Source organism: Loxodonta africana, chromosome 14 (assembly GCF_030014295.1).
Source record: "Loxodonta africana isolate mLoxAfr1 chromosome 14, mLoxAfr1.hap2, whole genome shotgun sequence".
Taxonomy (NCBI): domain Eukaryota; kingdom Metazoa; phylum Chordata; class Mammalia; order Proboscidea; family Elephantidae; genus Loxodonta; species Loxodonta africana.
This window is the reverse complement of record NC_087355.1, coordinates 57,924,170-57,947,423: the sequence shown is the minus strand read 5'-3', so window position 1 is coordinate 57,947,423 and position 23,254 is coordinate 57,924,170. Positions and strand designations below refer to the sequence as shown.

General features: G+C 38.3%; 1 protein-coding gene across 2 annotated transcripts in view; it reads left to right on the top strand.

The window, feature by feature from the left end:
* Positions 1-2,114: 2,114 nt before the first annotated feature.
* Positions 2,115-23,254, top strand: part of ANGPT1 (angiopoietin 1) — a 282,518-nt gene continuing 261,378 nt past the window's right edge. For both annotated transcript variants that reach the window (XM_010588449.3, XM_003408432.4), the window contains exon 1: positions 2,115-2,901. In XM_010588449.3, coding sequence (XP_010586751.1) covers positions 2,605-2,901 — 297 coding nt within the window. In that variant the 5' untranslated portion in view covers positions 2,115-2,604. The remainder of the gene's footprint in view (positions 2,902-23,254) is intronic.

The window sequence follows — 23,254 nt, the reverse complement described above, 5'->3', positions numbered from 1 at the left end:
AGTAACGTTGGAAAACATTCTTAGATAACCTATGCTTTGCCAGTCCACCTCGTCACATGGACCCTTACAAAACCTGATTTCATGGGTTACCTCTCCCCCTTCCTCCCACCCCTCTTCCTTTCCTAGCTCTCTCTCTTCCTCTTTTCTTCTCTCTCTTCTTTTTTTTTTTTTTCGGTACAGGGAATGGATTAGATCACTTTGGAGCGATAAATTAGTTTTAATCAGTCTTTTTTCTTACCTCACTTTAGGACTATAAATCAATGCAGCTGGAGCCCTTTTGTAGTTGCTTTCATCCTTCACCAAAACCAAAAACCAAACCGGTTGTCATCGAGTCAATTCTGACTCATAGTGACCCTATAGGACAGAGTAGAACTACTCCATAGAGCTTCCAAGGAGCACCTGGTGGGTTTGAACTGCCGGCCTTTTGGTTAGCAGCCATAGCTCCTAACCACTACACCACCAGGGTTTCCCTCATTCTTCACAGAGGTTTTCAAAGGTGAGCTGACGTGACGTAGAAGCATAGGCTCTGTGTCAGTTTGCCTGAGTTCACATGATGACACCATCACTTTCTACCTATGTGACCGTGACCAATGAGCCTTTCGGCAGCTCAGTTTCCCTGTCAGCCAAGTGGGGTTAAACATTAATGTCTATGTCTTCGTGTTGTTGGAACAATTAAGTGAGATAGTGTGTAAGAAGTACTTAGCTCTTAATAAGCGTCATTATTATTCTTCCACATGGGTGATCTACGAGCCAGCTGAGAGGCATGCAACAACACAGGAGAAGGCTGCAAAGGTGGCTTGAAAAGGTTATTGCTGCGTTTGCCATAACTTCTTCCATGTCTGTCAAATCAGCAATTTGTCATTGGTGTGGGACGGACTGATGTATCTCAGCACTTCTTTTCTCCCCAAGTAAATCACATTTCTTCTGGAATTTGTTTTACCCTCTCCTCTTATTTCTCCCTGAACACCCATCTCTAACCTCTGCTGCCCTTCACCCCCTGCCCTGCCCCCTTCCAGAACCTGGGAGGCTACCTCTGTGGCTTCTGTTTTAACATCATGACTGCAGTGGCCAAGCTCCATTGCCTTAAATCCCTCCCAGTCCCTGAGGGAAGTCCCCGCTCATAACTCATGTTTTCTGCACACACCTAGTGAAAATCTCGATGCCTATATGCCATATCGTCTGTTCTATATGTTTTACTGGTTCCTGTATTCATATATTTACACCTTGTGTTTGGGAAATTCCCTTCTGGTAATTTTTATTTCTCCCGTAATAGAAACGTGGATTTCTCCTGTACAACCCTTTGCTGGCTCATTGGCACAACTGGTGTATCTTTGCTCTCAGATGGCTGATCCAGGCAGCCACAATGAGGATTTCTGTGGAGCTTCCGCACTTTTTTTTTTTTAGCCATAGCAACACCAGAGACCTTTGTGAAATATATGATTAGGATGAACCGCAGGAATTAGTAACACTCAGGCCAGTGTCTTAAATTGTAACCACATAGTTTTTCTAAGGAAGTTGCCCAATTTACACACACAGAACACCCAGGGTTGCATTCTGATCAGGGAAATGGTTTCATTTAAAAATCCATGTTCCAGGAATACTTACTTACATTATTCTATGTAATATACATAAGCTCTAATCCTTTCAGGGACAACTTGTGATTTTTGTCTTGTTTTTTTCTAATTTGACCCTCCCTGATTGTTTTAGCCACTTCCTAAAAGCCGAAATGAATACAATGAAAGAACAGCATTTCTAAAAGTGGTTTTTAATGTCTTTTCTCCAGAGTCAAGAATAAATGTTTTATAAAAAAGAATTAAAAAAAAATTTACAACTTTCTTATTCACTGTCAAAAATAATTTCATCGGACATTATACCAAGTTTCTTCTTTGGGTTCCCCAATTAAATAGAAACTTAAAAAAAAAAAAATACTGCTAGTTTGCTAGATTTTAGTAGGTCAGTACACACACCAAAAGCGTATTAAGGTGGACTGCTCTATTTATTGATTTTCCGTGAATCTGCTTAAGGCTGGAGGCAATTGTCTGCGGAAGGGGCGGGCGGGCCATACATGATTGAGGTCATGCGCATCTAGCCAATTTGTAAGACGATCCCGCCGCCCTGAGCCATCAGCAATCCTTAGCATAGGGGCACATTCAAGCATTCCTGTCAAGTCATCTTGTGAAAGGCTGCCTGCTTCCAGCTTGGCTTGGATGTGCAACCTTAATAAAACTCACTGAGGTCTGGGAGAAAATAGCAGATCTGCAGCAGATAGGGTAGAGGCAAGGGTCTAGAATATGTACATGCAGCTGACTCAGGCAGGCTCCACGCTGAACTGTTACAGAGAGGAAACAATAAATCTCAGCTACTATGCAATAAATATCTCAAGTTTTAACTAAGGAAACTACCATTGCAGTGAAATAAAAAAATAACATTTTAGAGCAAAGCTAACAAATGGCTAGTTTTTTATGATTCGTCTTCAAAAGTTTTCTTGCAGGGGGAAAAAGTCAAACAAACAAGCAGTTTTACCTGAAATAAAGAACGAGTTTAAAGGGCAGAAGAAAGGAGCGAGATTTGCGAGAGGCACGGAAGGAGAGTGCTGGCAGTACAATGACAGTTTTCCTTTCCTTTGCTTTCCTCGCTGCCATTCTGATTCACATAGGGTGCAGCAACCAGCGCCGAAATCCAGAGAACGGTGGGAGAAGATACAACCGGATTCAACATGGGCAATGCGCCTACACTTTCATTCTTCCAGAACACGACGGGAACTGTCGTGAGAGTACGACAGACCAGTACAACCCAAACGCTCTGCAGCGAGATGCTCCACACGTGGGACCCGATTTCTCTTCCCAGAAACTTCAACACCTGGAGCATGTAATGGAAAATTATACTCAGTGGCTGCAAAAAGTAAGTGACTGCTTTCCGTTTCTAATTGCACGGAGCCTTTTCCCTTCTTGCACTGCAGCTAACCAACAGTTCCTTAGGGGGGAATTTGTGTGTTTACCTTTTGCTCCAGGGGGGCAGTGTTTGCAAATGCAAGACGGCTTAGTACTTGGTTTCACTTCGCGGGCGAGCCAAGGTTTTTAGGCTTTTGCTAGCTTACGAAGGTATGCTGGAGCCCCATTAGTGCATCTGGCAATGGCATGTTTTATGACATTTCTGTTTTTCTCTTATTCCCGGTTGAGCTTGAGTAGTCTGATTGTCAAAACCTCACTTTTAAAGAGAAAGCAAGTACGTTTTGAGCAAGTTGTTGGGAAAATAATAATAATGACAGTACTGCTTTGAGATCAAATGGAATCTACACCAGCAAGTTTTCATAACAAAATACGTTTTTTAACCTCTAGTAAAATTAACATGAAGTGAGAGTAAATATAAAATACATTAAAACCTGCGAAAGCCAGAACCTGCGTAAGATGGGAACCTGTCAGACAAGGAAAACTCAATTATTTTCCACTGAAACTAGAGATGGAAAAGTGGTAAGAGTGCACCCTGTCAAAGGTAGAAAACTTGGGAGACCCAGAAAAACAAGGCAGTTCTGAGTTCTGGCTCTCGCAGTTTTCCCTGTAGAATATTTGGTGGGGGAATTGTATAAATGGAATAAGTGTGTAAAGGAACGGTTTATTTTAGTTAAGTGATACAATAGTAGAGGACTGGTTTCTGTTGTATTTTTCTTCTATACTTGAGAAAATCAATTAGGAAGATACATTTTAATGTGAATTCATCAGGAAGGAGCTCGTCGTCGACAATGAAGAAAGAAATTGAGCCGGTGGTGGCTAGTCTCTTGGGACATGCACCTGCCGATTTGGGTTGAACACAGCATGTAGGCTCTGCTGTACCCCTGGGGTACCGCACTTCTCAGGACACTGTAGGTACAGACTCAGGGCCCTTTGGGAGTCTAGTGAGTATGCATTTGATCCCAATTTATAGAAATCAAATTGAACAGCTTGTTCTGTTATTTATGTATAAACCTTTGAAAAGTTTTTTGTTGAAGGTATTCCTATTAAAATATGAGTGCAGTGCCTGCAGATAATTCTCACTTTGCTCTCTGATTAATTGTGTAAGAGGTAAGCAGTGAACAATAAGTATATTCAACTGACTTTGTCACTGGCAGCGTCCCCATTCATGGAAAGCTTCCCACCACAGGGTCTGTGCCAATAGATTCCCTTGGTTCGTGTAGTAGAAATGCACCCAGACTTCTGTAAGATGGTCTGTTCACAGTGCAAACTCCTTCAGAAGATAAAAGATAGTGAAAGGACAAATGCGCTTTTTTGTTCCTGTGTGGTCACAATCACTTAGATCACCACCTGCTGATTCACACTGTGTAACAGTTATTCTAGTTTCGTCCACTAGGGACTGAACTGAGATCACTGTTATTTTATTTGACATGTTAACTGAAACTTAGTAGTTCTAGAGCTTCCAAACCTGGAATTGTAGTTAATCTTATCACTACAGACTACAGGGGAGTCGATAAATATGCAGAAGAGGAAGCAAAGAGAATTCTCCAGTCTTTTAATAATTATAGCTTAAATTTCATCTACTACCTACAGTGGCTATGAGTCGGAATCGACTCGACACGGCACTGGGTGGGACCTACCGTGGCAGTCTATAATAATATATGTTTTTTTCTCTGGCAAAACTTATTTCCATAGTAAACAAATGAATTTTGTTGAAAGTTTATTACTATTTGTCAATATATATATTTTTTATACCATTCATATATTCTTTAAAGAGAATTTGATCATTATAAATTAATCTGGCTTTTCTGAGGTTGGCGGGGAGGAATATCTTAGTCCCAAAGTGTCTTGAATGAGATACTCTGCCAAAAATGTAATGTTTTGCTTGCTTAAAACATACAATCAAAATGGTGATTTAAAAAACAATGCATATTTTACATTGCTATGCAATTACTCAGGCATGACAAAGTAAATAAATACATGATCCTACTGGGCTTAGATTATGCAAATATTTCACAAGTTATTAATTTTGATTCTTGTTTTTGGTCAGTGATTATGGTATGCTTTTCAGATAAGAGCCAAGAATCACTAAAATATTCTTTAGTTACATGGACACTCACTCGCTCGTGTGAATCAAGCTGACTATGTTCTGAAAATGTCCCTGTTGGTATGAGTCAGACAGTTTGGCTTGACTATTGTCTGTTTGAATTTGCATATCTTTTGTCATTGTTGACATGATTGGTTAGAGGATCAAGAAACCAACTAAATGTATTCAGTGAAGAACTAGCTCTCATTAGTTTTCCTTTAATTGCATGTTTTCTTCACTCCAAGTTCTAAATTTCATGTCATATATTTATTTGGATACTATTTAATATTTGATAATTCAAATGGATATGTTTTACTGTGACCATTTGGTAAGCTTAATACTTTAATTTGTACTGCTTCTATTTTGATTCCAAGTAGTTTCCCTATGATAAAAAATGTAAAATAAGGCTATCAGGTTATGGAAGGTCAATTAATTCATCCATTTATTCAACTAAATAATAAAAGGACAGTGATTATTATGCAGCTCATAGTATTATCGTCAGAAAATTTTTGCTGCAGAATAAATGGGTGTTACCAATGCTAGATAAAGCTGGATGATAATTTATGTTAATGTCACCTTTCTTGAAGTTCAGTAATTCTTCACAAGACACTGGCCATCAATATAAATCACTTTATCAGACTTACAGCCTAGGATCTCATTCCTTAACTTTTCTGGTCTTGCAGCTGAACAAGATGAAAAGCAAGGTTATGCAAGGTTGCAAAGGATTTGTTGGTCATCATAAGTACTGGAACCATTATGGCACTGATCTCTTGACCTGATGGATTTAGTTCAAGGAGATCAACTTTTCTGAATAACTTGTCAATTAACACTGCTATGAAGTATGTTGACAGCATTACCCATACTTGTCAGATGGGGAACAGCAGTAGAAGTAATCACAATTTAATTGTGTGGAACACCAACCTGGGTTGCATATCTGGGTTGGACTCTCTCTTATCATATAGCTCTTTTTAGAATCATTATCAAACATACCAAAACCTCAGAGTGATCAGATCTTAGAGTAGTGACAATACATGTAAATGCCCTTCATGTTTTTGTCACTTTCTTATGTTCACTTCCTACCTTTCTATTACAGAGAAATGTCTTGAATAACATCTAGCCCACATTATACTCAGTGCTTCTTGAAATAATATTTTCTTTCTCCAAGATCTCAAAAATTCACAAGATTTATATTTAAAAAATTCAGATTAAATATACCCTGTTCTCATTTATTGACATGGTTTGGTTCCATCCAAAGACTAGGTCGTTATGCAAAATTGGCATTATATAAAAACGTGGAATGACTACGATGGTACATTAACTGCCAAATTACACTGTTACTTAACTGCCAAACCACTGAGAATCATGGTCTAGCCAAGTTGACACATAACGTTAACCATCATACCTCTCGCCTCATTCTCCAGCATTCTTTACTGCCATATGTAAATTGTTAATGTCCAAAATAGATAGTAATTTCTTACTAGTGTCATAAATGTGAAATGTCAGATAATGAGATAGTCAATAACTTTTCATTACTACATTTTTTTCTCCTTAATTTTTTTTTTTTTTGATGGCATGTGTTTTCGGTATTGGGATGTGTACTTACTAATTGAGTATGTTTAAATTTTTGGTTGGTAATATGGATTTTGAGAAATATGATCTGTTAATACAAGCCACCAATGAGGTGAGTGGCACTATGGTGCCACTGGTCTGTGGTATGACAATGTAGCAATGAGAGCTAGATAAGAAATTTATTGCGGGCACCTTTCCATTAGGTTACATGGGGAGCCACTGGTTTTCCAAATATGACACAGAAAAACCAAAACAAACCCATCAGAGCTCCCTGACTATCACACTGGAAAGCCATAATTATGCTGGCAAGCCTCATCTCACAGAAATAAAAGCAAAAGTTTACAAACCTGACATACCTAGGAACATCACCTAATAGAATGCTCAACATATGCAATGAGGATCCAAGTCCAGTTTGCTGAGTTTCATCCATGTCAAAAGGGATCCGCTTTGATGCTAAATGCATTAGAACTGGGATAGCACCTAACCTCTGAGGTCCAGAGGCATAAAAAGTACCTGACAAACCATTTATCCCAGTGGTAATGAAAGTGATAAGTGAGGAAAAGGTGTACATAATGTTATAATATTTGGCGAATCCTTAGAAAGTCCATTTTGCCTTTGTCAAATGACCTTTTTGATTGAAAGTATAAATAAATAAAAAGAACATGCCTTGTAACAGAGAACAGGGGTCTATCTATGATAAATATTTCAGGCTAGCTAAAATTGATGAGTTGATGGTTATTGGTGGAAAATATAGTTATAAATTACCATTTAAAAATCTGAAATTCTTTTACTGGAATGATTAGCTTTGTTTTTCTATTGACAGCATTTTTTTTACTAAAAACCTCCACTATTTGTATATTTTGTTTTTTTTTGCTTCAGAGGGTTAAAATTTGGAATGCTCTTACCAGAAGCACATTGATGATGGTGATCTTCTTAAGATCTGTATTAAATATGTTAACTCATATTAACATCCATTAGAATGTTGCCTCCATGATGCAGTGACCTTGCCTTTTTGTCCATTGCCGTATCTCCAGGACCTAGAAGACTACATGGTCCATAGCAGAAATACAATAAATATTTATTGAATTAGCAAATCAATGTATTATCTATGTGTTACAATTCTTACATTACTACCTATTATTAACATTTTCTTTTTAATATACACCTAACCTACCCAAATAGATTGTACGTTGTCGTATAGTCAAGGACTACATCCTACAATTATTTTTGTTTTAACACTGCCTAAAGTTATACTAGGGGCACAGTAGACAGTTATTGTTTATATTTAGCCAGAGATCTGGGATCACAAAAACTCTACAGTCACCCTATTCTGTCCTCTTGATTATTCTTTAAGGATCAGATTTGTCACCAGTTTCACCAAGAAACATGCACTCTGCGTCCCCTCTTAGGCCAAGTTCTCCAAATTATTATTGTTGCTATCATTAGTTGCCGGCGAGTCGGCTCAAACTCATGGAGACCTTATGTATAACGGAACAAAATGTTGCCTGGTCCTGAACCATCTTTATGATCCTTGGTATGTTTGAGTCCATTGTTGTGGTTATTGGGGGTTTCCTTTATTTTTACTGACCCTCCACTTTCCCAAACATATCCTTCTCTAGCTATTGATCTTGCCAAAGTAAGTGAGAAGAAATCTCACCATCCTCTCTTCTAAGGAACATTCTGGTTATATTTCTTCTAAGACTGGTTTGTTTGATTTATGCCAGTACATGATATAGTCAATATTCTTTCCCAACACCACAATTTGAATGCATTATTCGATATATGATGTTAGTACTGCACTTCCATGTTGTCGTGGTGGAAGTTGTTTTAACTACCTGTTTCTGGGCTTGTTTTTCTATGTAGACTTGAATCCTTTGAGTATAATGAATGTCTCTTCTCTGTCTTTGTATCAGTGGAGATGTTTATTCAGTGTCTAAACAAGTATCTCATCATAATAACATCATATCTTCATCATAATGAAAAATTAAAAAGCATCATGTGCTCCTATGAGTAGTGCTAGGTATAAAATAATGCAAGTTAAGGGATCTTGTAACTGTTTTCAAATGCGGAAGTCCACTTAAGTGAATTCTGTGGGCAGATTTAGGCTATAATTAAATATATGTATGAAATGATAATCAACTCCATTCCATACATTCCCTCATTAACTTGTCATCGGAGAAGTTTTATTCCCTCATTAACTTGTCATCGGAGAAGTTTTATTTAGCTTCTCAGTTTCCATCCTCAAGTGCTGGCAAACAATGATGGGCTGGCCAAACCATGCCTGCTACCTGTGTTTGTAAATAAACTTTTATTGGAACAGAGTCATGCCCACTCCTTTACTACTGTCTTTGGCTTCTTTCCTTCTGTAATGGCAGAGTTGTTTCAGCAGAGACCTAATAACCTACAGGGCCTAAAATATTTAATATCCAGGCCTATATAGAAAAAGTTGGCTGACCTCTGCTCTATATCACAAAATAAATACAATGTTAATATTGGTAGCATTGCAAGGTAAATTGTGGGGTTTGTTGTGTGGGAAAAACTTTCCCTCCAAGAGGCTGAGTAATCTTCAGGTACATGCCAGTTGGCAGAGAGCCTAAGCCATTTCTTGGCTTGGTGTCTGGACATGCTGTGAGGTGACATTTTAGAGGAGTATAGGCAATGAAATCTCAGGGCTTTTCTTCATCTGCCTATCATCAAGTGAACAGGGAAATACTCCCAAAGCCAATGAATGTTAGGGTGAAAAGCACCTGAATAACCGTACAGATCCAGCAGCCACTGGATAAACAAGTCTGAGCTACAGGGTCCTCTGCTTTATGTTCCTGTTTCATCCTGTTGGCTGTGGCATTAGCAAGAATGTTGGTAAAACAGTGGAGGCATGCTATTTGCGTAGAAATGAGACTTCAGCTCAGCCTCATGCATTCGGTCTACTTAGAAACCTTCCCCTCTGTCATTTGTTTTAGATATAAACATTGGAAGTGTTCTCACTTGTGTGGATGATGAGAGGGGAGGAGAAACAAGTGGGTTGCTCAGTGACAAAACCCAGAGCTTTAGCAGCCCCTGTGCTATAATTTGCTGATTAAGGAGGCTTTGTTTTCATTCTGCCATAGCCTTGTCTCTGTGTGGAAACATTAGCAGCCTTTTCCTGAGCCTTGTTTTCTCCTTTTTTTTTAATACCACAAGCTATATTGTGTCGCTTGCTTAGATGCACAGCCCTAATTACATTCTGAGTCATCTCGCCTTTTGTTTCAATACAAGATTATCTTTTGCAGTGAAGTTGGGAAGTTCCAACCCCCTTTGGTTCTGGCCCCATGGTCTGAGGGAAGAAGGGCCTCTTAGTGTTTAAATCTCTTCACAAAATGTACAAAAGATTGCTCCCTCCATTATCAAAGAGGTTTCTAAAGAAACGAAGCACTCCATGGATTATTTTCCTTCTTTTTAGTATTTGGAGGCTACTTGCCTGTAGGGTCTCTGTATATATATATATATATATATATATATATATATATATATATATATATATTTTTTTTTTTTTGGTAGGCGTTTTTATTTTATTTTTTTACTGTACTTTAGATGAAGGTTTACAGAACAAACTAGTTTCTCATTAGACACTTAGCACACATATTGTTTTATGAGATTGGTTAACAACCCCAAAACATGGCAGCACTCTCCCTTCTCAACCTTGGGCCCTTATTACCAGCTTTGCTGTCCCCTCCTGCTATCTAGTCTTTGCCCCAGGGCTGATGTGCCCCTTTAGTTTTGTTTTGTTTTATGGGCCTGTCCAGTCTTTGGCTGAAGGGTGAACCTCAGGAGTGACCTCATGACTGAGCTGAAAGCTTGTCTGGGGGCCATTCTCTCAGGGTTTCTCCAGTCTCTGTCAGGCCAGCAAATCTGGTCTTTCTTTTTGAGTTAGAATTTTGTTCTACATTTTCTCCAACTCTGTCCGGGACCTTCTATTTTGATCCCTGTCAGAGCAGTCAGTGGTGGTAGCCAGGCACCATTTAGTTGTACTGGACTCAGTCTAGTGGAGGCCATGGTAGATGTGGTCCATTAGTCCTTTGGACTAATTTTTCCCTTTTTCTTTAGTTTTCTTCATTCTTCCTTGCTCCCAAAGGGGTGAGACCAGTAGAGTATCCTAGATGGTTGCTCACAGGCTTTTAAGACCCCAGACGCTACTCGGCAAAGTAGAATGTAGAATATTTTCTTTATAAACTATGTTATGCCAGTTGAGTTAGATGTTCCCCAAGACCATGGTCCCCACAGTAGGGTGTATATCTTACTGCTTTAATCCTATACAGAAATATTAAAGTCAGAAGTTTATAGGCTTGTTTGATCTTAATTGTCTACCACAATGATCTGAATTTTTCCTTCAAACAAATGAAAAGGTAATGTTTAACAGACAATAACTAAGACATACAATGTCAGATACAGTAAAACCTATGAAAGCCAGAAACTGTAACATGAAAACCTGTCAGAGAAGGAAAACTCAAATATTTTCCACTAAAACAAGCAATACAAAAGTTGTAAGATCGTACCCTGTCAAAGGTGAAAAACTTTGGGGACCTGGAAAAACAAGCCAAAATCAAGTTCCGGCTCTCACAGATTTCACTGTACAACTCTACTGGTAACTAATAATCTTATCAATAACATATTCAGGCATTTGAAGCTCTTCTCTTGGCAGTAAGAATTGGAGAAGAAAATAGAGGGACTAAAGTAGAAGTGGAGTGAGACCCTTTGTCCCCTGTCCCTACCCCAGAGCTTCCCTCAAGGGACTCTTTATGTTCAAAGGAAAACAGTTTCAACCGGTTGCATTAAAACTTTCAGATAATCAAATATTAAGTAGGTAACGCTACCTAGTCAATCTACTGGCAGGAGGGAAGAGAGAAAATCAATCTACTGGCAGGTAGGATGAGACATAGCACTTAGCTAATAACACAACCTAGAATATACATTTCAGAACAGAGTTTGTTAAGGATAGTGAAAAGAAATCTGAAGTTTAAGCAGACTTTATGATGTTTTCAAAACTATTGACTGACTACTCGTTGGATCGAATAAGCTAGTCATTTCTAGTTCTTAACAGGCATAGGAATGTCAGAGGTGCCATTTTCTTGTTCAAAGTGCTGGTGTTTTTAAAACACTTGCCCATTTTGTGAGGGTTAATTTCATTAGATCTAGATAAAATAACCCATGAATCCACTTTCCCAAACACAGGTAAACTGAGACTTATCACAATATGCTGAGCAAGGACAATTTTGAGTGAGGGTAACACAGTCTGTTCAGTAGCTCTGTGTGGTTTTTTCTCACTCTTCAAGAGATGACTGATCCTTGGCCATTTGACATACTGATGGAGTGAGGACTGGAATGGCAGTTATCATATGAATTTATTATTAACTTTCTTTCTTATTATTTTATAAATAGAAGTTTTAATATTTCTTCTGGCTTCCCAATAGCATGCTTTTTTCAAATGATGGTTTGCCCATTCCACACTTCAGAGATTTCTGAGACTCTAAAACTAGGAAAGCAGAGAGCAGAGAGGCAGTCCCCAGAGCCTGAAAGACAAAAGGACTGAAAGGGACCTGTCCATGCACGTCTCTCCTTTTCATTCTTTTCCCTCCTCTGTTACTGTTTTCAGTAAAGTCCTATGTGATCATCTGGATACTGTCCATGGAGTGGGAGTGCTGGAAAGAAGATGGACTAGAGGGAGAAGGGCGAATGAATGGGGAGACCAGCCACTGTCCCTTGTTGTGGCCAGGGAGCACGGTGAGGGACCATGGGTCTATAGCAGTGTCAGGAGGAGTGGCCCATGAAGGGCGTGAGCTCTGTCATGGGTTTGTAGAATACAGCACACAAATCATGGAGCTTAGCGGCTGCCATCATTAGCAAAGGATAACCAGTCCTCTAAGCAAATCTGTATAGCCTACAAGTTGGTCTGCAAGGTACCAGTAGGCAGCAATGAATTCAGTACTGCTTCTGTTTGTGAAGCCTATCAAAACCAAAAACAGCTAAACCCGTTGCCATTGAGTCACTTCCAACAAAGTAGAACTGCCCCATAGGGTTTCCAAGGAGCTGCTGGTGGCTTTGAACTGCCGACCTTTTGGTTAACAGCCCACGTGAAGCCTAAACTCACAGAAATGGAAGCAAATAAATTGTTTGCATCCACTATTTCCTAGGGCAAATTTAAAGATAGTAGAGCACAGTAATGAGGCGTGTGGTGCCTAGAGCCACACTGCCTGGATTTGAAACCTGACAGCACCACTTATTCACCTTATGACCTTGAGCAAGTTCCTTAACTTCTCTGTACCTCAGTTTTATTGTTGGTAAATTTGAAGTAATAACAGCTTCTGCATCACAGGGCTATTGTTAACTATAAACCAAAAAAAAAAAAAAAAAAAACCAAACCCGTTGCCATCGAGTCGATTCCGACTCATAGCGACCCTATAGGACAGAGCAGAACTGCCCCACAGAGTTTCCAAGGAGTGCCTGGTGGATTCGAACTGTTGACCTTTTGCTTGGCCACTGTAGTCCTTAACCACTACACCACCAGGCTTTCCAAAGAGTATTTCACACAAATCACTGTAAATAAGTCTTATCAAAGGACCCCTGGTGGTGCAACAGTTAAGCACTTTCTCCACTGGAGAAAGACCTGGTGATCTGCTTTTGCAAAGATTATAGCCAAGAAAACCCTATGGGGCAGTTCTGCTCTGTCACACGGGGTTGCTATGAGTTGGAATCAACTCAATGGCACACAACAACGTAAGCTTTATCACACATATTAAGTGATAAAATTTTTAAATAATTAGTTATTCCTAATAACTAATACATATTATTTATGTATTAGTGGTCACTAATAAGTATGAGTTATTATTTGTGGGCAATTCTGGGTATAGTAATAACCACCCCCCCCACAAAAAAACTGAACCTGTTGCTGTTGAGTCGATTCCAATTCGTAGAGACTCTATAGGACAGAGTAGAATTGCCCCAAAGAGTTTCCAAGGAGTACTTGGGGGAATAGTAATAGTAATAGTAATAGTAATAGTAATAGTAATAGTAATAGTAATAGTAATATAGTTTTACCAACTATCAGGCTCATTGGAAGAACTGTGCATGTAATAATTTATTGAATACTTTCAAAAGCCAATATGAGGTAAAACCCAGAAAAAACCCAGTGCCGTTCCATTTTTGGAAAAATATGAGATAGATGGTATTAAATTGATTTCACTTGGCAAACGAGAAAATTGAGGTACAGAGAGGGAAGTAACTTGCCCAGGGTTACGCAGCAGCTAAATGGCAGGGCCAGCACCCAGACCCAGGCAGTCTGGCTCCGTGACCTGTGCTCTTAACCACACTTGGGCATTAGCTACAGCAAGTTTTTCCACATATCCTCTTGTCAATCTTCAAACGGTAAATCTGTTTTTAAAAACTCTCTGTAGTAGTCTTTGTGTCTAAACCCTTAATCTTTCATACTAAATGAGTTTCCCCTTTCTTATGTTTTAAGCAGCCAGTTGTCCCCATCCCAACTCTAAGGCTCAACTCCTGTCCTCGGTTAAATTGACAGTGACACATAGGTTATGCTGCTGACTGAAGCACAATAGCCCAATTCTCTCGGCCCTCCCTCCAGTCTGTTAACAGACTATGGAATCCCATGTCCCTAGTTCCTCCTGCCTGTTTCCTTAGAATCACCATCTCTTGAAGTTTCAGAGTTTAATTGAGTCCGACTATCTAAAAACTTCTACAGCACAAAGAAAGGCTTACAATCGCTTTACATGGAGTGAAGCTGCCTATTCTAAACATATTCTGTCCAATTTAATGACCTCCCTCTTGGATTTATCTGTAAGCAAGCCTGCCTGGAAAAGCAAAAGCACATTCTAGAACTTAAAATATTATTTGTATGCACTTTCTTTTGTGGGTCATTCAGAGAGTTGTAAAAATGAGAAGAAAAACCTTGTTTTCTCAAGCCATGGCCTCTTATCTCACTTCCTATTTTATTTATCATTGTCCCTATTAATTAAAATGTTTCTGGTATTTTGGTTCAAGGCCAAGAACACTGCTACTTGCAGGCAGTTGTGGTTCTTCTGCCCTTTTTCTGATCTCAGAGGCCTGGCCGTGCAGATGCCCGCTGTTTGAAAGGCTGCTGCCTCCATAGCTGAATGTCAGTTGTATGAGGTGGGCAGGCTTGAGGCTAACTTCCCTCTGTCCATTCTTCTTCATAAAGTCCTAAAGAGGAGAGAGAAAAAAACAGTAGGGGAAAAATTAGAATTCTTGGAGAGTTTTCACCCTCCTTTGCATGATGGGACAGACTAACACACACACACACACACACAAAACTCAATGTGTGACCACCTGCTTGACCTGAATTCTCCCCTGAATGCTGAGCACAGCAGCGTGTAGCATGCTGTAGGTGCCTAATAGATATAGTTAGAATAAATACATGTATGAATAAGTGCTGTGGTGCTCAAATTATTTGGGGGCAATGATTTGGTCAGTGAAGTGGTCTGAAGGATTCTAGTGTAAATACTGGACTGAAAAACAAAAAACCATTGCCATTGAGTCGATTCTGGCTCACAGTGACCCTATAGTACAGGGTAGAACTGTCCCATAGGGTTTCCAGGGAGCATCTGGTGGATTCGAACTGCCGACCTTTTGGTTAGCGATAGCTCTTAACCACTATGCCACCAGAGTTTCCAAATAGTGAGTAGCAGGGACCATTTCTCAACTTGCGGGAAACTATTAAGGGGAACAACTTTCTCATTTCAATGGTTTCTTTCTCCATCCCCTCATATTTTTCATTTTCCACATATCATGTCTGCTCTTTTTCATCTCCTCTCAAGAGTTAGCTAACAAAATAATCTCAAGAGTTAGCTAACAAAATAACCAATAAATATTAACAGAAGTTGAGAAATAGCCTCTCATATTTAGTTGTATAGCCTGTACTTTTTGTGGACACCCGATTATGATATGATTTGTTTATTTCATTTGTATAATGTAATCACATTTCCTGCCAATGATATTGCACTTGCTTTGTGCCTGTGAAATAAATGAGTTTAAATGCAAAGAAGGCAATGAATATTGGATGTTCTGTCATCGAAGCAAGTATGAAAATCACTATCCTCTTTTAAGAAAGGTGTTGAGTAATGAGTTGGATATTAACTCTGTTTCGGAAAGCAGTGTCATTATCATAACAAATGAACACACATCTTTTTATAAAGAGAAGTATTGTACCCATTTTATAGGTAGGAAAACCCATGGCCAATGAAATGAAATGAGTTTCAAAAAGTTACATGTCTATTTTGATGAAGCAAAACTTGAATGCTGCAGACTTTCTGAGTGATTAAACTGAAAGCCCTTCACTCTTCCTGTCTCTTTCACTTTTCCTTACCAAATTTAAACAAATTCTGAATGGTAGGGAGCAGGAAAGAGGTTCAAATGAATGTTTTCCTGTTAGTTTTTGGAGAACATATTCACAGTAAGTAACCTTCTCTGGCAATCAGAATAATTTACCAAACATGCAGATAAATAGTTGTAAGGCAGCTACCATCCCTAGGAAATTGTTCCCTAGCATCACTCCTGACCCAGTTAAAAAAAAAAAAAAATTAATTTCAAAAATATTTCAGAGGTAAATAATTAATTGCTATTTTTACCTATCAGTTATTTAGACAAAGCGCCTCAGCTGAGGTTACCATGAGGTATAAATAAAAATATTTTAAACTAGTTTATCTGCATTTACGTTGGAGTGCTAGGTTATATTTCTTCAACTAAAGACTAAATAGGGGTAAATATTGGCATAGTCAATAGATAAGATTGATTAGTATTTTTCACAGTAACGAATTAGGTTCCATTTGTAGTACGATGAGGAGCCATCATTATTGCCTTAAAAAAAAACAACATACCTTGTGTGTTTTGATTTATTTATTTATTTTAGTTCTTCTGCACATAATAGTAACTATAGAGCCCAGGCTTATGCATAGAAAATTAATAAACACTTGTGAAAGTGAAACACATTATCTCTTAATGACAGTCAAGATAAACTAATGAACTAAAGAGACCTTGGTTCAAATAAGTGATTCTAAGTGATTAAAGCTAACAATAGAAGTGGAAATCCCACACTCAACTTTCAAAAAAGCTCCTAACTGCGGATTGAATCTATATAAAAGCTAAGAAGTGTCTGAGGCAGAAAGAGGAGTTCTTTGTTTTTTGAACATTATGTTACATGTGGGACTAAAGCTTACATACTTTGAGTTCACAAATCAAACTTGTGCAATTTGCAGGGGAAAAGGTCAGTATGGAAATGAATTATCCTGAGCATAAAATGTCCCTATATATTATCTTAATATTTTGAAATGTCTTCCAATAAATCTAATTTTGAAGATCATGACCAAAAAGATATTATAGGCTACTAAAATATTAAACTTTACCAGCATAGTTAAAAATAAAAAATATATATATTTCAAATAGTTTATCTGCATGTGGGAAAATGAGATTAACGGGTACTTGGTCCTTCTCTTTGATTACTGGGCATTTGAAAAATCAGTGGCAAGGAGGTGATTTTCTATCAGGAAGACATATGCTCTCAGTAGGAGTATATAAGAATCTTTGAAGAAAATACAGTTTCAGAAATTATATACAGTATTATAAAAAGAGTTTTTAATTTAGAACCAAAAAATCCCCTTTCTGTTTGATATTAAAACTACATAGAGAATATGGGCTCAAGCATTACAGCAATTGTGACGATGGCGCAGAACCAGGGAAGAGTTTTGTTCTATTGTACATAGGGTCGCTGTGAGTCAGAATTGACTTGATTGCACCTAACAACAGCAACAAATTCACTCAGGTGGGAAGAATATAGGTTAAATAGGTAGAAAACAGAACTAGAGGGTTAATTGTGGGTTGTATTTTTCAAAGGTCGTAACAGTAGTACCTTTTGTCTTACATGCCACCCTCCCATGAAGAATTCTCCTCACTTTGAAGCAGATTTGGTCATAAACGGCAACTCAGTTTCCATCTTGTTCACTAAAACACTCATAATTAGAATCCTGAGCTGCTATGTAACAAACAAGCCCACGTACCCTGAGGCTACCATGTTGTGAGGAAGTCGGGCTACTTGGAGAGGCCGTATGTAGGTGTTCTTGTTGTAACTCCCCATCTTTGAGTCATCCAAGTCCAGGCTCTAGACTTACGAGCCAAGGAGCTTCTGATGACTCCAACCCCAACCCATTGATTCACCCCCAGCCTCAGAGCTAAGGCCCCAGACATTGTGGAATAGAGATAGCCCATACTTGCTGTGTCCTCTCTGAAATCTTGATGTATATAGTCTGTGAGCCTAAGGAGCATAATAAAATGTTTGTTACAAGCCACTAAATTTTGGAGTAATATATTAATGCAACAATAGTGACTGAAACAGTCACTTAGGGATAAATGCAGGGCTTAGAGTGGTGCCTATCATTATAGAAGTCACTGAAGGGGATGTAATATGTATAAACCCTGCCTTCCAGAAGCTTGCATTCTAGTAAAGCCCATGACATGGGTAGAATGTCAAAAGTATTGGGTTTTAAGTCCACTACTGCTCTTCTGTATTAGTACGCTTACTATCTCAATTTCACATAAATTTAATAAGACTCAATAAATGTAGCTTCAAGACTGCATATACCTTTGTGCTCCTTTGAGTAAAATAGTTGTTAGTATAGTTTTTTCCACCTTCAAAATAGTATTTTTTAAAACACTACTGAGCTCATCTACACGCCAAGTACACCAGAAATCCATAGTACCAAAAAGATATACTATATAGTTTATGTGCATCTTAATGCTTACATTGTTTGCAATTTGTCCAATCATTTAAAAATTGTAAATATCTCTTAGTGAATTCAGATTTTCGAGAGTCAAGGCATGAAGCTATTTTTTAACCATATACTACTTAACCTGTTGTGTTTAGGCTGCAAATTTAAATCTAGATGTTTCTGAAAGCTATTACTGAGCATGGCTGACTGGTGGTCTCCCAAATGTAAAATGAGCAGCATGTGTTCCATTCCCAGTGGTTTGGAATTCCTGCAATAAAATCCATCCTAAATTCTCCTCTTCTTAACTGATGAACATAGGATCTGGACTTGAATGAAGCAGGTACAGAAACACCCTTTAAATATATGAGGTGTTTTGCTCATCACATTACATATTGGTTGAAACTTATTGGAAAACATGCAACAGCAAATATGGAGAACCATAACCATAATTTTTTGTTCCCTTTGACTGAGTAATACAACTTCTGGGAATCATTCCTAAGGAAATAATTCAGCAGAGGGAAAAAGCTATATACATGTACATTGTTGCTATCACAGTAGAACATTGGAAACAAATTTTTTTTTTTAAGGATAAGGCTCTATACAAGGTACTTCACACACATGATCGTTAAGCCGAAGGGGGGGAAAAAAATTCAAAAGATAAACAGGATTATCCCCTAGCTTCAAATGAGGAAATCACACACAAATTCCCAAGGGCAATAAATGGTAGAATCAGTACCCCAACTAAGGTTCATCTGATGAAAGGCTATGTCTTCCGTGACCTTGTGACTGTAGCTGTTAAAAGTCATATTTTGACAAGAGAAAATGTTCATAAAACGTTGAGTGAACCGGTAGGTTATATACCTGAATCATTATAATAATAGAAAATGAATAGCTAATAGTTTGACCATTTGGTATGTACCTACCTTTTTCTTTTTCTTCACCTCTGGGATGGACACTTTAAGGGTATTATATTATTTGATTCTCACAAGTCTATACATAGATACTGTTATTATCTTCATTTTACAAAAGTTGTGTGTGTATTAAATAAATAAATATCTATAAAATGACTTTGCAAGGTACTTTGCAAAGTATATATGAAACTACTTTACAAGCTCCTAATATCTAATTAGGAGCTCTGGTGACACAGTGGTTAAGAGCTTGGTGCTAACCAAAAGGTCAGCAGTTCGAATCTACCAGCTGCTCCTTGGAAATCCTATGAGGCAGTTCTACTCTGTCCTATAGGGTCTCTATGAATTGGAATCAACTTGACAGCACCTAATAACAACAATATCTAATTGAGCGCAAACTCTGTTGTACAGTCAAAATTAAAAAAAAAAAAAAAGTCAAAACCTAATCATGCCATTCCCCTAGTTAAAATGCATCAGTGGAGCCTAAGTACCCTCAAAATTAAGTCTGAACTTCATATTTTATCTTCATAAACTAGCTCTTGCTCACGTCTCCAGTTTCATCCCTTACAACTTTCTCCATTGTTCTCCGTGTTCCCAGCCATGTTGAAATCCTATTGTCATTGTTAGCTGCCAGTGGTGATCCCGTGCACAACAAAACAAAACATTGCCTGTTCCTGTGCCATCCCCATGACTGGTTGCAGATCGAATCATGGTGATCCACAGGGTTTTCATTGACTGATTTCCTGTAGATCTCCAGGCCTTTCTGCCTCATCTGTCTTAGCCTGAAAGTTCCACTGAAACCCGTTCAGCACAGCAACATGCAAGCACCACAGACAGGTGGTGGCTTTGCATGAGATACATTAGCCAGGAATCAAACCCAGGTCTTCCATATGGAAGGTGAAAATTCTACCACTGAACCACGACTGCCCTCTTGAAATCCTATTAGTTCTACCACCATATCATGATTTATTCTTGTTGCTTGACTTTGTGCATATTATACCACTGAAAATTCTCTGCCTCACTCCTATCCCATCCTTCATATGGTATTTGGTATTTGATAAATGAATAAATAAATGAATGCACAGTTGGGTGGTTAAATAATAAATGTATGTGATATAGATTCTACAACTCACTGTTAGACAATGGGACTTGACAGTGAAAGTGACAAACATGATAGAAACTTATTGTCAAAATTTTAAAGGACAAAGATATAAAGTTACAATGATGAAAAAATGGACTTGTTTCTGCAGGTCCATTTTTAAAGGATGAATGACCAAAAGGTGGGGTAGTGGTGAGAGTGACTTGCCTAGCTCTGATATTTGTCTGAAGTCGTAGAGTAATACAGTAAACAGAGGAAGGGTTAGGGAAAGCAACTAGAATGGTAACAGGCTAAATTCTGAGAGAGAATCATAAAAATCTGAAGTAAAGAAAAAAAAAAACAAAACCCAAAACCAAGAGTCTTCATCAAGGATAACACGGAGATTTTAGACCTGGGAGCATCAGAGAATGTTTAAACAGGTACTTGACTGGGAAAAGTGTAAAATTGGACTGAAAAAGTTTCTGTATTTGTGCCATGTGGAGCTGTTAAATTCTAGTTGCCTTTAAGAGTAATTGTAAGTATTGCTTGTTGTTAGATTGGCTCCATTCCCTTCTTTCCAAGTGAAATGAGGAAAGGACAACCCTAAGGTACTTGGGAATTTCTTAATTCAGATAGAAGAGCCCCGTGCTGTCCTCCATTCTTTCATGTTTCCCATGCCTTTGCAGCTTGTGTGGTAGAGAAAATGTTAAAGAACAGAGTCCAGTTACTTACAAAGTCTAAGGTTATTATGCCTTACGTTGTGGCTTCAACCACTTTAAAATACACACATACTATCAGGCAAGATATACACTTCACTATTCTAGTTGTGTTATTTACACACTTACATTAAAGAATGATTAGTTTCTGCTAGGGCTGTTTGATCTTTGCAAATTAAGTGAATCTACAGAAAAAGAAAGCCTCCTGGTTCCATTTTTAAAATAACAACCGTAACTACTTCAGTGAAGAATAATTAAAGTACAAGAGGCCTTCATATTCAGAGGGGCATTAAGTATATTGAGTGATATTTGCTCATGATACATCTCATGTGGTATTTTTTTTCAAATGCCCTGAGTCCGACCTTGTCTTTTCAATTGGCCCATTTATACATTTGTACGCATGTGCATTTTGGAGTAATAAACTGTGAAATGATAGTCAGCAATTACTAAGTGGATCATGCCTTCTAATGCATTTTGTGACTTTTGCCATAGCACAAAGAGACTCCTGGTTAATATTAGGAATATGCACTCCACGGTCGTTCTGCAAGTTTCAGATAAAATGTGTGAGTAGAAATCCGGTTCTGTGAAAACACAGAAATGCCATGTTCGCTGAGCAAGAATAATAGCCTTGTAACATGGAACGTGGATATTTAAGCAAATGCACATTAATACCTAGAAATAAAATATGCTCACTGGGAAATTCACATCTTCTTAAAAACACATATTCCTCTTACTTTCACATGACTTTATATCATAAAATCTTATTCACTCAAATGACTGTAACCCCTGGAGAACTGAGGACTTCAAGCCAGGAGATAGCCAGTGGCAGTGGTGATGGTGATGGGGAAATCATTTACATGATTTATAATGGGAAAAGAATAGAGCAAATTCAGAAATCCCCAACTCACCAACTCCTCCCTGCTTTGAGGGGAAAAACAAAATCAGAATCTTCATCGTGGTTGCTGTATTCCTTAAAGGTGGAAATGTATTACTTCGTAATACATAATGCCCAGATACGTTATGTGTGTATGCTCAGGTGTATGGTTTTGCTTTTACTGTGTGATGAAATATAGGTATAAACTGGGCAGACTACTTTACCTCTCTGAGCTTCAAATTTTTCATCTATGCAATGGGGATAATAATGCCTTCTTCGTAAGGCTGTTTGGTAATTAAAGGAGGCAAGATTCATTAAGCACCTAATAGCAAAGCCTAACATAGAACATAAGTTTAACAAATTACAACTTTTTAAAATTGTTCTTTTTAACATTTTCTTTACACACTGTATCTCAAAAAGGCCAAGTGACTTTCTTTGAACTACATGGCTTATTTGTAACCAGTCGAGGATTGATTTATAAGGTCCCTATGAGTCAGAATCGACTCCACGGCAATGGGTTTGGGTTTTTTTTTTTTTTTTTTGGTCTAAATCAAGAGCCCTGGTTGCACGGTGGTTAAAGCACTCACCTACTAACAGAAGAGTCATTGGTTAAAACCCATCAGTGGCTCTGAGGGAAGAAGTGTCATTCTGCTTTCTAAAGATTTACAGCCTTAGAAACTCTGTGGGGCTGTTCTACTCTGTCCTGTAGGGTTGCTATGAGTGAGAATCGACTTAAGGACAGTGGTTTTGGTTTTTGGGTTTGTCCAAATACCAGTGGACAAATCTCTTGTGAAGAATTACAAATCATTTATATAGGTCTACCCTTGTGGAGGTGGAACATACCTGTCTGCTCTTTAATTATGGGTTTTATATAATAACTCCCTTCCAAAGAGTACAATATGGATGGGAAGGAGTTGTAAGTTTACAGTGGAGTAACCTGGCAAACACTACCTCAGCCAGGTGATGAAGGTTGGCATCGACAGTGGTAAGTCATGTTGATAGTATGTGCCCTTGATAGAACCTGATGAGAATGGCACTTTTCTATTGTGGTCTTCCTCCAGAACCTACAACCCCAGTCTAATTGTGAGAAAAACATCAGACAAATCCTGACTGAGGGGATTTGTCTATAAAATACCTGATCAATACTCTGCAAAACTGTTAAGGTCATCAAAAACAAAGAGTCCGAGAAACTATCACAACTAAGAGGAGCCAATGTAACGTGGCATCTTCAGGGATCCTGTAACTGAAAAAGAACATGTGAGAATGAAGGAAATCTGAATAAAGTATGGACTTCAGTTAAACAAACA